The 16,235-nt window shown below is 39.6% G+C and overlaps 1 protein-coding gene and 1 long non-coding RNA gene across 8 annotated transcripts; both read right to left on the bottom strand.

Annotated features, from left to right (window-relative positions):
• Positions 1–2,115: 2,115 nt before the first annotated feature.
• LOC140864625 (uncharacterized) lies at positions 2,116–3,443 on the bottom strand. Its single transcript, XR_012144287.1, has 3 exons — positions 2,781–3,443; positions 2,605–2,679; positions 2,116–2,236 (listed from the first exon to the last, which is right to left on the bottom strand). It is a non-coding gene; the product is annotated as an uncharacterized lncRNA (long non-coding RNA).
• A 3,336-nt stretch (positions 3,444–6,779) lies between these two features.
• On the bottom strand, positions 6,780–14,848 carry LOC140866567 (uncharacterized). Of its 7 annotated transcripts, XM_073271589.1 has the most exons (5): positions 14,717–14,848; positions 11,498–12,599; positions 7,645–8,813; positions 7,349–7,408; positions 6,780–7,273 (listed from the first exon to the last, which is right to left on the bottom strand). In XM_073271589.1, exon 2 carries the CDS (start codon positions 12,596–12,598, stop codon positions 11,816–11,818), a length of 783 nt encoding a protein of 260 aa, XP_073127690.1. In that variant the 5' UTR covers position 12,599; positions 14,717–14,848; the 3' UTR covers positions 6,780–7,273; positions 7,349–7,408; positions 7,645–8,813; positions 11,498–11,815. The 7 variants fall into 7 exon arrangements, with proteins under 7 accessions (XP_073127690.1, XP_073127689.1, XP_073127691.1 ...); XM_073271588.1 differs by having other exon boundaries at positions 6,780–7,408; positions 7,623–8,813; XM_073271590.1 differs by having other exon boundaries at positions 6,780–7,853; positions 8,014–8,813.
• Positions 14,849–16,235: the final 1,387 nt, after the last annotated feature.

The following is a 16,235-nucleotide window of genomic DNA, read 5'->3' as shown; positions in this document are numbered from 1 at the left end:
ACTTCTTTGGACTTCAATAACATTTTAGCATCCTTCAAAGTGATCTTCAAGTACTCCAACTTGATTGCCATGAATTCCAAACCCTTCAACTCTCGAATGTAAATCTTGAAGCAAGTCTTGGAACAATATGAATCTTTGAGCGCCTTCTAGATTCATATCACTTGTAGTTATGTAGTACTTGTTATCCCCCTATGATCTTGCTGGGTCTTTTAGACTCACCCCTCTTCTTTCTACTTTCAGGTGAGGACGAGTATCAGTGGACGGAGGGGCAGGATCCCCTGGGTGAGGTTCCCGGAGGCGCAGGCCTATGATCGTGTCTCCATTTATTTTTCCGCTGTGTCATTTCAGTTTGAAAGTCTATAATAAATTTATACTCCTACCCTCTTGTTTCATTTGGTAGCAGGATGTGTTTCCCTGCATAGGAACATTTGTTTTGTATCGCTCTTGCTTTTGGTTGCCCTGTGTGGCACTCTACTGTCATATCACTTGTTTATGGTACTGTTGATTGTTTAGGAGTCTTTATTTTAAATATTTTGAACTGCTGTCTATGTTGGTGGTTTGTTCTATAAACAGACGGGTCATGCCGAAATTTTTAGAAAAATTTTAATCACTTTGAAATTCCGCGTATTATTTTCTTTTATTTATTTGAGTATTAGTAGTAACTAGTCGTTTCAATACTTATGAAGCATTCTTCCCATCATAGGAAAGCGAATAAGTTCTCCAATCTCCTGTGAAGAGGTCATAGTACCCTGCCCAAGACTTTTCCAACTTCATTTGGAATACCATGAAACTGGCCATGATTTGTGGAATACCGTGAAACTGGCCATCTTTTCCAACTTCTCGACTGAAATTCAACTTAAAACACAAAAACTTTCACGGAAAACTAACAACAAAAAAAGAGAGATATGGAAGTAGAAATGTGTTGTGTTCTAGCTCAATATGTTGTCTCAAGAACCGAGCAGTAGTCCGTATCTCAAAAGATCAGTGTACTTTTTCTAAGGTACAGTAACTCAAAAAATATCATGTAACCATCTTAATTTTTTGTGTTCTACACATAGTACCATATCTTAAAAGCCCGTAGAATAAAGTAACTTTAATCTTTCCATATCATATGTACCTTTGTGTTTACTTCCATCCCCATTTATGATCGATATATATCACATGCATTCTATATAGTTTGCATAAACACTAAACTTAAGCATTCTATCACAATATAAATTATGAGATACACATAGATATGGTGTACAAAATGAATTGTTTTAGATGCAAATAGGAAATAAAGTTAATTTTAGGAGAATACTCATGAATTTTGTGGCAAATGCATGGAAAACTAGCAGTGCATATATAGACATAAAACTATTAATTATTATCACTACTCATAATTAAAAAGAAATAAACTATAGGGGTCATTTTCATGACAAGTAAGCTATAGAAAGACATACAAACTTGTATATGTGGGGAAATATTGGATCAGGATTCTTGTATACTTTTACTATTTTTACAACATAATTAAGCAAATAAATATATAAGATAATTAATTATATATGTTCCTTCAATTTATATTTATTTGATGAGACCAACAAATTTAAATACCAATAAGAAGGCATAGATATATGGAACAGATTAAATAGAGAATATGCAAAATGCAGAAATCTTTCTGAGTGTTATAACCCCAATCCCCTGCGCCATGAATTTTGACTTAAAAACCGGAACAACTTGTAAGATCAATGGCATAGTACACAACACAAAAATTAAAGGAATTACCAAGATATAGGTTCCAATTGTTCAACTCTGGCTCTTTGATGACATTATTTAAAGTCGCAATACGGTCCTCGACAAAACTAAATGTAGAATAGCAAATAAGATGACTATTTAAATGCTGACAAATAAATACTGAAGAGGACCATAGAAAAAAATAGATTAACGAGTCCAGAAACTTACTGCAGGGCTAGACCTTGATTTTCGGGCATACTCTAAAGCTTCTTCAACACTTCTACCTTAGGACTAGCAGATTTCAGAAGAAACGTTTAACTTTAAGAAAGAACGACACAAGGTCTGACCTCGTGAAGCTTTTGTTTTCTTTCCATAACACTAGACTGTGAATAAAAAATATATCGACAATAAAGTATGAGATAAGGAAAAGACCTTGAAGAAGGTGTTCAAATATCGGGGTGACATTCTATTTTTGAGAAAAATCGGAGAGGAGCGCAGACCTTGCCCATCGCAAAATGGCAGCCTGTTGAACTCGAGAAATGGTGTTACAATGGGAAAGAATCATTGAAAAGACTTGCGAATATATATATATATATATATATATATATATATAATTATATATATATTAAATTGAAGCAAAAAAAATCTTTCTCTTATAATTATTATAATATAAATTTAAATACAAATTGCAAAGGAAAGTTATAGGAACTTTCTGGATTGTCGACAACACAAATTGTAAAATGAAGCAATAGTTCTAAATCTTCGCGATATAATTAAAAAGGAAAATCAATTAATACCTAGCAAAGTTTTGGTTCTTTCTCTGTTATTAAAGCACTAACTTGGAAGACAAATGCAAACATGGCAATTGCAATGAAAAAGGTGGCTCCTGACCTTTGTATCACATAAACATTTCAAGTGTTGGATGAGCGAATTCCTTCAAATTGACAACCCAACTAAAGCTTGGATCTGAATTTGAAACATAATAGAGTTTAATATCAAGAAGGAAAATAAGGCAGTGACATTATGCTTAAAATGATGGACAAAATCAAGCATCTTAGCTGTTATACCCCCAATTAGCAAACTTGCAATTTCACGCTCCGCAGCAAGTTGAAGGGGAATTTGAAATTTGAGAGTTGGATCTTTGAACACTCCTCTCCTTTCATATCATCCCATAGCTAATCACCGAGGGAGGGGTGGGGGGAAGCAAAATTTTATTCTTTCAAGAAACAATCACGAGTTGGAGAAAATCTTACCTTTTGTCGGACCGTAATCTGATGATGACCGTAATTGGGATTCTCGATGGCTTTATGTACGTAAAAAGACAGAAAAATCGAACTGCTTGGAGAATGGAATATTATCCTAGATCTGAGTGACGAAACCCATGAACCGAAACATGATTCTTTCCAAGTTTTCAATGATTCTTTCCCATGGACTCCAGCAAGCTCTCAAAGCAAAGAACGATCCAGCAAAAAATTATACGCGAATCGTGGATATGGAATGGAGAAATGAGTCAACGAGACACCGAAAGAAAGAACCTATTGGAAAAAAGAGATATTAAAGGTTTTTACCAACATTGAGAGAGTGGAGTTCCAGGGCTGAGAGCTGCGAATCCAATTCGGCGGCCGGAGGAATGTTGTATTCGGGCTGTTTCTGCACACCAATTTGCGATCGATCGACGATTAGGGCATTGGAGTTGTGCTGGGTCGAAGGGGCGACGAGTTGGGGCTAGGGATTTCTTTATTGGGTTTAGCTTTCCTTTCTGTGTTCCCTCCTCTTAAGCGTATATATGTATATGTATGTATTAATTAATTAAAAAAATAGAAAAAACTGTGTATGTATATGTATTAAAAATTAAAAAAAAAAGAGAAAAGACAATAGTTTTTAAAACCGTTGTCGTAGACCCCAAAAACACGCTAATAAACAACAGTTAATTAAAACTGTTGTCTTATGTCATAAAAACCCGCTCATAGACAACAATCTATAAAAACCATTGTAGTAGGCCCAAAATAAACGCTCATAGACAACGGTTTTAAAAAAATGTTGTCTTATGCCCCCAAAAAACAACGGTTTTTTAAAAACTGTTGTCTTTTTTATTGAGAAAACGCCCAAAGACAACGGTTTTTATTAAAACCATTGTTATTGGGTGAAAGACAACGGTTATGGCATAAAATCGTTGTTGATTGAGTGTTGTTGATTAGTATTTTTCTTGTAGTGAGCAGTGTTAAGTTCAGCAACATTTTCTTGTGCAGGAGCTTCATGATATGATGCAGGTGCAGTGTTAGGATCATGAGCTTCTGCGATCAAAGGTGTCTCCTCAGGAGCAACTGCGACTGCCTGCATCTCTTGCTGATGTTCAGTAGAAAATAGTGCAAGATCTGGAATAAGTGATTCTACTTCTACAACATTAGCTAATGAAGCTTCTGGTGGAGCAGTAGTTCGAGGTACTTCCCTTGAATCAGGTGCGATCGGTATGGCAGATGACTTGGCAATATGAGTATCCTCAGGTGCTATAGAGGTGTTTGGTTCCTTGATGGAGTTCACAAAATCTTCAACTGTAGAGAATTCTCGAACAAACATGAGGGAGGATGTCGGTTGAGCAGCAAGATCAGCAACTGGATTTTTCTTAGGGGTGCTTGAAACAACGTCATTCAAAGAGGAAGGCAGATGAACTTGCAGAGTTGGGGGCACGCCATATGACATATTCAGGTTAGAATGAGGAGAAGCAGTGTAATAAACTTCGAGTTTGAGAACCTCAAGATCCATTTTTTGCAAAATATTGTTCAGATGGTGGACAACTGCATCATCAAGATGCGCAGTAGGACTTATTGGATCAAGATTTCTTCAAAGAACAGTCAGAATCTTTGATAGCTTGGCTACCCTTGACTTCTTTAGAATGTAGTGCCGACGATTCAATGCTTCAACAACAAATATTGTCTGGGTGGATTCAAAAACTTGATGCTCAAAGCGAAGAGCTTGGAGAAACTTGAACTTATTTCCCTTGGATTCCGATAAATGCAGAACAGTGCGAATATGTGTCCACTTGTCAATGTATGCTCTCTCTGTTTCAGCATAAAGAACAACTTGCTCCATTTGGATATTCAGGGCTATCTGTACTGAGGAAAAGACATTTTCATCATCATCGTCGTCTTCATGTAGTATGGTGGTCAGTATGGATTTGCCTTTATTATGTGGTGCTGGTAATGATATTGACTGCTTGAGAGGTGCTGAAGATGGTTCTTGAATGGTAATTCAAGGTAATGAGCAATGAACAACAACCGATGGCTCAGAGGCTTTGGCAAGAAAGGGTAAGATAGTGGCAACAGTTATGGTGGTGGAGGATGTGGTAGGGCAAGAAAAAACTTGTTGTAGTGGCAAGAATCAGTTTTGTCGAGATCAGCAATAGCTACTGTTTTCTAAAGAGGCTTGATTTTTAGAATCGATTTGGACTTCTTTTTGGTAGGCTTGGGAGAGGGCTGATTTGGTGCAGTAGACTCTTTGGAAAGAGTCTGTTTTGAGTTACTAATGACAATAAGCCTTCTCTTGGGTCTAGTCGATTTGGGAACAGAAGTTGGTTTGTCACTGAGTTCTTGTTTAATTGTACCAGAAAAAAATGCAATTGACTTTGGCCTTAAAGCTAAAACGTTTTCTGCATCCACCATGGGAGCCTTAGACCCATCTTTGTGAGAAGCAAATTCAAAACCAACATCTCTCAATAACTTACTGATTTGGACAGCAAACCCAGTGCTCTTCTTTTGCACCATCTCACACAAAGTTTTAAAGATGACAGAAGACCAATTGACATGTATATTATCAGTGATAGCCGTCATTACCTGTGTTTTTTCTTTTTTGATTTTGTCAAAAGTTCCTCCTTTTATTAGTATATCATTGGTCACAACGTCAGCTAGAATTTGAAATTTAATCTTCATAATCTTCTTGAAGCAGGAGGTAGATAATTCTTCTCACGTGGCGGAGAATTTCTTCATTGCAAAAGAAATAGATTATCTGGTGATTGTGGAGAAATCAACAATTCCTTTGCAATGAAGAAAAAAGGTAGTAGCGAAGGACTCTTCATTGATTGTGAGGGTTTTGCTTCCAGATGCGAAAGAAGTTATGTTGTCGTTGCTTACGATGGCGTGAGCATAAAATTCCAGTAGTGGTTTCTTGTACATGATTGATTTGGTCTCCAGAAATCTGCGTAACTTAGAAGTTTTCAAAGATTTGAACATGGTTACAAGGGCTTTGCCTTTAACATTGTATACAGAGGCAAAGTATACCTGATAAGCGTTAAGAGTATAGGATTCCATGGATGTTTGGAGAAGATGATTGCGAAGTAGGTTATGAAAAGGAGAGAGAAATTAATAGCACAACAAATATATAATTAGGTAAATTATGCGTAAAGGAATAGTAATGAAAAGACCCAAAAGATTATACACGCAATGGGCTTACGTGTCAAAAAAAGATTGGTCAATTCAAAAAATCAAAATCAACTTGCAGTCCTACAAATAACCGCCAAAAATTATATCTAAGATTAATTATTTTAATAATAATAAAAGCAGTAGCAGATGAAGGTGATCAGACGGAAGCAATAATGAACTGTCCCTTGACTTTTACACTGCCTTAAGTTACTTCTATAAAAGCAGAATACTAGATGCAAACAAAATTACACAACCAAAACTGCAAAACAAAGAACAAAAAGAATGGCCGGAGCAAGTTCTTCTAATGGTTTCCCATCATCAGATCTTGCTGCGGATTTGAATGAAAAGAGAGTGGAGGCTGGGAAGGCGAAGTATGAAGAAATGGTTTTCCAGAAGACCATGAAGACTTGGTTTCGGATAGAAAGACTCCGGAAGTTCAAGGCGACTGCGTTCCCCCTCCGCTGTCCACGTGCCACCAGGGCGTTGGTGGCTAGAGAACGTCGATACAAGTGCTGGTTGGGAACAACCAGTGCTGAGGACATCTTCAAACCAGAAGGTGTCTTGTTCCTGATTCTCATATCAGAGCAGAAGGAACTAGAAAGGATCTTCTCTATTAATGAGTACAATAAGACAACCATTCCTGGACTCATCTCTTGGATGAGGGTATGGAAGGCATCAGTAGAGAGAGACATGTCAAATGTAAAGAAAAACTAATTATGAATGAAATATTTCGAGTTTTTCAAATATTGTTATGTCATGCAATACATTTTATGCTAGAAAGAACATATGCAGATGATACTAAGTAATTCATTAGATTCCCCTAAATTATGCATATCATGATAATTCAATAATCCCTATCATATTGTGAAAATAAGAAAACTTAGCCTCGGGCCAAGGTTTAGTAAAGATGTAAGCAGCTTGTTGATATGTGGACACATATTCCAGACAAATATCCTTCTTCATCACATGATCTCAAATAAAGTGATGTATGATGGCTATGTGCTTTGTTCTGGAATGCAGTACTGGATTATAAATGATGGCAATAGCACTTGTATTGTCACAAAAGATTGGTTATTCAGTAGCAGTAACTATGTAATCTCGCAATTGCTGCTGGATCCAATGTATTTGAGAGCAACAGCTTCCAGCTGCAAGATATTCTACTTCTACAGTAGATGTAGCAATTGAGGTCTTATTTTTACTGAACCAAGAAATAAGCCTACCACCAAGAAATTGACATGAGCCATTGTTGCTCTTTCGATCCAGTTTGCATCCTGCATAATCTGCATCAAAATATCCTATAAGATTAAGTGTAGAGTCCTTAGGATACCATAGTCCAACATTATGTGTCCCTTTTAAATATTTCAAAATTCTTTTAGCTGAAACATAATGAGCTTAGGATTGATTGAAAACGACCACAAATGCAAACAAAAAAACATAATATTAGGTCTACTAGCAGTAAGATAAAGTAAAAAATGTACGATTAACCCTCGATACATGGTAACATCTACTGAGACACCCTCTGTATCTTTGTTGAGTTTGGTAAAGGAACTCATTGGCGTAGAGGCAGCAGTGAATGACTCTATTCCGAACTTCTTCAATAGATACTTTGTAACTTCATCTGATTTATGAATATTCGTGAATCGATTTCTTGACCTGTAGTCCTAGGAAGAATGTTAGTTCTCCCATCATGCTCATTTCAAACTGTTCCTGCATAAGTTTTGCAAACTTCGCACAGAGCTTGGGGTTAGTTGACCTAAAAATAATATCATCAACATATATTTGAACGAGAAGTATGCGTTGATTTTTAACAAAGGTGAATAATGTCTTATCTACTGTTCCAATGATAAAATCGTGTTTAATTAGGAATTGAGATAAGGTATCATACCATGCCCTAGGTGATTTTTTGAGCCCATACAGTGCTTTGTGTAATTTATAAACATGATCAAGTAAATAATGACTCAGATAACCTGTGGGTTTCTCAACATAGACTTCTTCGTTCAGTAGCCCATTCAGGAAAGCACTCTTTACATCCATATGAAAAACCCTGAAGCTCTTGAAGGCTGCAAAGGCTAGAAAAATTTTGATAGCTTCAAGTCGGGCTACAGGTGCGAATGTCTCATCATAGTCTATGCCCTCTTCTTGTTTGAAACCTTGAGCCATGAGCCTTGATTTGTTCTTTACAAGAGTACCATCTTCATTCATATTGTTTCTGAAAACCCATCTGGTTCTTATTACTGCTTGATGATTTGGGCTAGGTACCTGAAACGACCGAAAACTCGAGGAATTTTTTTTATATATAAAAATTTAAACACCACATATATGCCCATACATATATGTGTCACTACTCAAAATAATTTTTATTCCACGTAATGAAATATATGATAAATTGGTTGATCTCTAGCAAATTTTAAAACGCCTATATAATTTAAAGGAAATGCAAGCGCGCGAAATACGATATCGCAAAATGCGAAAATACATAGTTTAAAATATCCAATATTGTCAAATCATAGCATGAGTAGTAAAAAGACAAACATGCACTGAAAATAACTTAATACAGTCCTCATTCAAATCTAAGAGAAATGTGGAAGTAAATACTGCAATGGTCACGGGCAAGCAAGCTAGCAGTGGATGCTCAGAGGTCATCGCCGCCAGTCGGGATCACATCGGCTACGGAATCAAACTCACCTGCACCATTTAGATCTAGTGAGCCTAGAGGCCCAGCATGCTCTATAATATACATAACGAATACTACTAAATAAAATCACATGCAAGCACGACGCGTATAAAAATAACCTGAGGATTTAATGCATGCATGAACGTAAAATCATATGCGAAATAATAAATCGTAACATAATCATATCATAACCACATAACATAAATATGGCATGTCATAATCGTAAAATCTTTGTTGTGGGTCATATCAGTGAAGTTTAACCTAATTCGATTGATCAATCTAAATCCATCGTACGTGGTGGCGGCCTGTGGGGTGTAACCCCTAACGCCTTATGCCACTTCACCCAACCTTTGGGGATCCATAGGCTCATAATCGTAAGTGGAAAGGTCATCGGGTCCGGTATCCCGACCTCCAGTCCCGTGTTTGTCACAAATCACATCAATTATCCCAAAAATTATTTTTCTTCACATGCCATCAATTTAACGTAAATCATATGCATGAATCGTGAATTAAAACATTAATTTTCCTTGAAAACTTTGCCCGTAAATATATATTTAATTTATTTTTATAAAAATAATTTTTATATCAAAATATTACATATACGTCTATTAAATATATATTTACAGACCATTTAATTTGCCACGGCTGGTTCAAGTTGCTGCCCCTTAACTTAAATCATTAACTAAGTCTGGCCCAATTACACTTATTTATTTTCCTTAGAAGCCCAAAGTTCTAATATTATCCTAAGCCCAAGTATTTATTTAAGCCCACTATGACACTATAGGACCAAGTAATAATTTAAACCCAATTACAACTCAAGCCCACATCTTGGGCCCCTAACTAAATTGTTAGCCCAAAATAAAATAAACTGACCCGGACCCGACCCAAACCTATGACCCGAATCACTAACCCAGACCCGGAACCGACTCGGACCTGGCCCAACAACTCACAACCCACACACGCAGCCCACTTCCTCTCCCTGCCCTTCCTCGCCCGACTCGTCCTTACCCAGCTCCATACTTCACCACTCGGCTAACCAGCTCCGGCCACCCATGGCCGGAGCCGCACCGGCAGGACCATCCCAAGGTCCTGCCGGATCTCCTAACACCAGCCCTGGCTCGAGCCATGGCCAACTTGGCTCGGCCAAGGGCCTTTTCTCCAGCCCCTGCGGACCTCACCCGTATTTCAAACACAAACCATCGGCTAGCACTAACCCACCAAATCTCCAGACCGATTCTTCACCTTCTAATGACTCTAAGGATCTTGCCTAACCACTAAACCAGGAAACCCAACCAGCCGACCCAACCATGACCGAACACCTTGGCATACAACTGCCGCTCCCTCAAAATCTGCAAGGCTGCCTGCAAATGCTGCCTATGATCTTCCACGTTCTTCGAGTATATCAAAATATCGTCGATGAAGACAGTAACAAACTGATCAAGATACGGCTGAAACACTCGGTTCATGATATCCATGAAAACCGCTGGAGCGTTCTCAGACCTAAAGGCATCACCATAAACTCATAATGGCCGTATCGTGTCCTAAATGCAGTCTTGGACACATCCTCATCCCTGAACCTCAACTGATGGTATCCAGACCATAGATCGATATAAGAGAATACTAAAGCTCTCTGTGACTGATCAAACATATCATCAATCCTCGGCAACGGATACTTGTTCTTCACCGTCACCCGATTGAGCTCAAGATAGTCAATGCAAAGTCTCATAATTCCATCATTCTTCTTGACGAAGAGCACAGGTGCACCCCAAGGTGAGAAACTAGGGCAAATGAAGCCCTTCTCAAGCAATTCCTGTATCTGCTCCTTCAATTCTTTCATCTCAATAGGAGCAAGACGATACGGTGCCTTAGAGATAGGCACAGCACCTGGAAGTAACTCAATGCCGAATTCAACCTCTCGGACTGGCGAAATCCCGGCAACATCCTCCGGGAAAACATCCGAAAAGTCACGAACCACATCTACATCCTCCACTGATCCCAAAGATGGCTCTGCCACTGCAACCACACTAGCGAGAAATCCATGGCAACCCCTACGTAATAACTTCCTCGCACGTACGCAAGAGATAACGTGCGGGACTCCACTACTATGGGATGCATAAAAGAAAATTGGATCCCCACTCAATGGCTTCAATGCTACTGTCCTCTCCCGAAAATCGATCAAAGCTCCATTGACCGTCAACCAATCCATACCCAAAATAAGATCAAACCCCGTCATCGGCAAAACCACTAGATCAGCTCTAACCACATACCCCTCAAACTCCAACTCCAAACCATTGATAACACTAGTGGTAGAGAGAACCTCACCAGAAGGCACGGTAATATCGTACCCTGAACTAGACACCTCGAGTACAATACCCACCCGCTCAATGAAAGACTGAGAGATAAAAGAGTGTGTTGCTCCAGAATCTAACAACGCAAATGTCGCAACACCTCTAATACTAATTTTCCCTGCACGCAGAAAAGTTCCCAAACAGATATAGATTGTACCAACTAGCATAATAATTCATCCCAGTTTCCAACAAAATCCATCTTAAATACGCAAATTCATAAATTCAGCAATTCCAATAAAGCTTAAGCATGCAGTTCTAAATCACAAATACAAACGATAGCATATTTTCCCAAGCAAAGCATTAACTAAACAATCCAAGAGTGGCGGCTAATCATAAATGAGAATTACCTGTGATAAGCGAAGTGTCGGGATCAGCCTCCTCAGCTTGCATCCCAAACAGGCGCCCGTCGTCTGCTTCCTCCTCGGACAGTTCTTCGAAACGTGACCCAACTCCCCGCAGTGATAGCACCTGCCTGAACCTGCCATACACTGACCGGATTGGGGCCTCTGACACGACCTACAGACGGGCACTCCTCCAGGGTTAGGGGCAACCACCCGCTGCTGCTGCTGCTGTCTGGGCTGGCCCTGAGGCCTCTGCTGGGGCTGCTGCGGTCTCGGGGGATTTGGGCCCTTAGACGATCCAAGGTAAGATCTCTTCGCGGGCTGCTACGAAGACTGTCCCCGAGATGGCTGCTGGAACTGCCTCTTTCTCTGATACTCGGCCTGCATCTCTCTCCTCCCTATCTCCGACCGATACGCCTTGTTCACCGCTGCCTTATACGTCGCCACATCGGCCATAAATACGTCATGCTTGATATCGGGCCTCAAGCCGTCGGTGAAGTGTCGAAGCCTCTCTCCCTCATCCTCGGCTATCATGGGTACAAAGTGGCACCCACGCTCAAACTGCTTCACATACTTGGCCAAAGAGCGGTCTCCCTGTCGGAGAGTCAGAAAATCGCGGACCAAACGACCTCGAACATCCTCCGTGAAGTACTTCTCAAAGAACACGGTCCTGAAGTCCCTCCAAGTCATCCCCGCCGCATCCAATCCAATCACGGCGCCCTCCCACCAAAGGGTTGCGTCATTTTTCAGCATGTAGATGGCGCAACGAACTCGGTCAGCATCCTGAATCCCCATATAAGCAAAGATCATCTCTAACGATCGGATCCACTCCTCAGAAACTAACGGATCAGTTGTCCCTGCAAACTCCTTGGGATCCTGCCTGCGGAACCTCTCAGCGATGTCCTCCTCACGAGTCTTCCTAGGCCGATCAGCCTGATGCTCCAGTAGCCTAGTGATGCCTGCTAGCATGTCCACGCTAGCTCTCTCGAATGCTATAAGTGGCGGAGCTGGTGGCAGTGGTGGAGGTGGTGGAGGTGGCTCCCGCTGATCACCATCCTGGCCCGCACCCTCGGGGTCCTTCTGTCTCAAAACGCGCCTCGGAGCCATGCTGCAATTCCCAAAAATCCTCATGTAACCGTATTGCATAACTAAGTATTTAATTTAAGAAAACACTTATAAAATAACTTTCAGTGAAATTTAACTAATGGGTCTCGCTCAAAAGCATATACTTAAAACATTTAAACTCACAGACTGGCGATGTGACTTCTGAGCTCCACGTAGCAGGCTAGCTTACGCTCCAAGGACCATGCTTTGATATCAAGTTGAAACGACCGAAAACTTGAGGGATTTTTTTTATATATATATATATAAAAATTTAAACACCACATATATGCCCATACATATATGTATCACTACTCAAAATAGTTTTTATTCCACGTAATGAAATATATGATAAATTGGTTGATATCTAGCAACTTTTAAAACACCTATATAATTTAAAGGAAATGCAAGCGCGCGAAATACGATATCGCAAAATGCGAAAATACATAGTTTAAAATATTCAAACATAGTCAAATCATAGCATGAGTAGTAAAAAGACAAACATGCACTGAAAATAACTTAATACAGTCCTCAGTCAAATCTAAGAGAAATGTGGAAGTAAATACTGCAATGGTCACGGGCAAGCAAGCTAGCAGTGGATGCTCAGAGGTCATCGCCGCCAGTCGGGATCACATCGGCTACGGAATCAAACTCACCTGCACCATTTAGATCTAGTGAGCCTAGAGGCCCAGCATGCTCTATAATATACATAACGAATACTACTAAATAAAATCACATGCAAGCACGACGCGTATAAAAATAACCTGAGGATTTAATGCATGCATGAACGTAAAATCATATGCGAAATAATAAATCGTAACATAATCATATCATAACCACATAACATAAATATGACATGTCATAATCGTAAAATCTTTGTTGTGGGTCATATCAGTGAAGTTTAACCTAATTCGATTGATCAATCTAAATCCATCGTACGTGGTGGCGGCCTGTGGGGTGTAACCCCTAACGCCTTATGCCACTTCACCCAACCTTTGGGTATCCATAGGCTCATAATCGTAAGTGGAAAGGTCATCGGGCCCGGTATCCCGACCTCCAGTCCCGTGTTTGTCACAAATCACATCAATTATCCCAAAAATTATTTTTCTTCACATGCCATCAATTTAACGTAAATCATATGCATGAATCGTGAATTAAAACATTAATTTTCCTTGAAAACTTTGCCCGTAAATATATATTTAATTTATTTTTATAAAAATAATTTTTATATCAAAATATTACATATACGTCTATTAAATATATATTTACAGACCATTTAATTTGCCACGGCTGGTTCGAGTTGCTGCCTCTTAACTTAAATCATTAACTAAGTCTGGCCCAATTACACTTATTTATTTTCCTTAGAAGCCCAAAGTTCTAATATTATCCTAAGCCCAAGTATTTATTTAAGCCCACTATGACACTATAGGACCAAGTAATAATTTAAACCCAATTACAACTCAAGCCCACATCTTGGGCCCCTAACTAAATTATTAGCCCAAAATAAAATAAACTGACCCGGACCCGACCCAAACCTATGACCCGAATCACTAACCCAGACCCGGAACCGACTCGGACCTGGCCCAACAACTCACAACCCACACACGCAGCCCACTTCCTCTCCCTGCCCTTCCTCGCCCGACTCGTCCTTACCCAGCTCCATACTTCACCCCTCGGCTAACCAGCTCCGGCCACCCATGGCCGGAGCCGCACCGACCGGACCATCCCAAGGTCCGGCCGGATCTCCTAACACCAGCCCTGGCTCGAGCCATGGCCAACTTGGCTCGGCCAAGGGCCTTTTCTCCAGCCCCTGCGCACCTCACCCGTATTTCAAACACAAACCATCGGCTAGCACTAACCCACCAAATCTCCAGACCGATTCCTCACCTTCTAATGACTCTAAGGATCCTGCCTAACCACTAAACCAGGAAACCGACCCAGCCGACCCAGCCATGACCAAACACCAGCAACACTGAGCCATCTATGGCCAAAAACGTGAATAATGTATGTTATTTTCAACACCATGAACATCACAACCACAAGCAAATGCATAAACACGATTTTAACCTCAATCACAGCACATATATCAATCTAAATGGTTAGAGGACAGAAAATCGAACATGCCTTAAATACAAAGATAAGGGTATGGAAACGAAGGCGGCGACGAGGCGATCGTTAAAATGTAAAAATCTTAAAAAAAAAAGGAAGATTTGCGTGTAGTGTTTGCAATGTGTGAGGCGGCACAAGGATTCTTGTTTTCTGAGAGGAAGTCACGAAGGAAGAAGACGAGTAGGGATTTTTACGGGTTTTTAAAATGCAAGATCATGGGCCAAACCAATTATTTGTTATGGGCCTCTCAATATTTTAAGAAACCTAGCCCTACACCCATACTTGGACCATTAAAATGTTAATTTTCGAAATAATGAGGCCCAAAAATTTTAAAGTGCTCTTAAAGCCTACAAAATGGTCCAATAAGGTGAAAAATGAACGTTTAAAATATTTATATATATAAAAACCTAAAATTTCCAATGAGATAAACCTTAAAATAATTATTAAAGGCTCTTTAAAAAAATCCTAGTTAAATTTAAAACACCTAATCATTATAAATAAAAGTCATTTAAACCCTGAATTTATTCTATTATTAATAAATTTTATTTAAAATATTTAAACCTCCTAATTATGCATTACGATTAATGTAAAAAAATTCTAGGTGTTACAGTACCATATTCCATACTCTATTTCTCTCAAATTTATTGAGCTCCTCTTGCATAGATTCAATCCAGTTGTGATCCAGTAGAGCTTCATCAATCTTTTTGGGTTCTGTTTGAGAAACGAAGGCAGCATGAATATATTCATTGATCATTTACCTTCTGGTTCTTAAAGGTGCTGAGGGATCACCAAGAACTAGATATGGAGGGTGATTTTAGTTCCACTTGTAGTAAGGTTCTGTTGTAAGATTTGTTGGCTGCTGGATGTAGTGACACCGTGATCACCTACTAATCAGAACTTAGACATGCAATTAAACAATAATGAATCATAATCAGAGATAAACTGCGGAAACTAAAATAACTAAAATACCAGCATGGTAAAACCTAGTGGATGACTCTGCAATCCTGCCTTGGTCACCATCCAATCTCCATATCTCTAGGAAAACTACCTACAATTGCCCCGTCAAATGAGGTATCCAGACAAATAAAAAACAACTGGACGTGAGCATAAAACGATCAGTACACTAGTACGAGTAAACATACGCATATGATGCATGCAATGTAATGACCGAGAAATAATATCTGGGTAGACAGATCAGAATCTGCTCAAACTGGTGCCTAGGACATGAGCTCGTCACATCGGGGAATCAAACCACTGTGTGCGACCACTCATTCCAACCGGAAGTGGATCTAGAATGTTCCCCTGGGAAAACACTAGAGACAGAACGACCCGTCGGTCGAGTGACTCTCAGTGCCCCATAACGTCCTAACAAGGGTTGAGCACTCTATAACACAGGCTTATCTCGAAGGATATCTAAGATCAATATGAAATGCGCATGCAACATAATATCTCAAAGAAGTAAAACATGGATCATTCATCCATAATAATCATGACACATAAATGCAACACATAAGCATGCATACCCGCTGGCAAT

Source organism: Henckelia pumila, chromosome 4, assembly GCF_033568475.1.
Source record: "Henckelia pumila isolate YLH828 chromosome 4, ASM3356847v2, whole genome shotgun sequence".
Taxonomy (NCBI): domain Eukaryota; kingdom Viridiplantae; phylum Streptophyta; class Magnoliopsida; order Lamiales; family Gesneriaceae; genus Henckelia; species Henckelia pumila.
Note: the sequence above shows the minus strand (reverse complement) of the source record. Positions and strands in the feature narration are given on the sequence as shown.

What these genes read in the sequence shown, in the direction of transcription:
- LOC140866567 (XM_073271585.1), bottom strand. Translation starts at nt 12,598, where the DNA reads ATGGCTCCGAGGCGCGTTTTGAGACAGAAGGACCCCGAGGGTGCGGGC.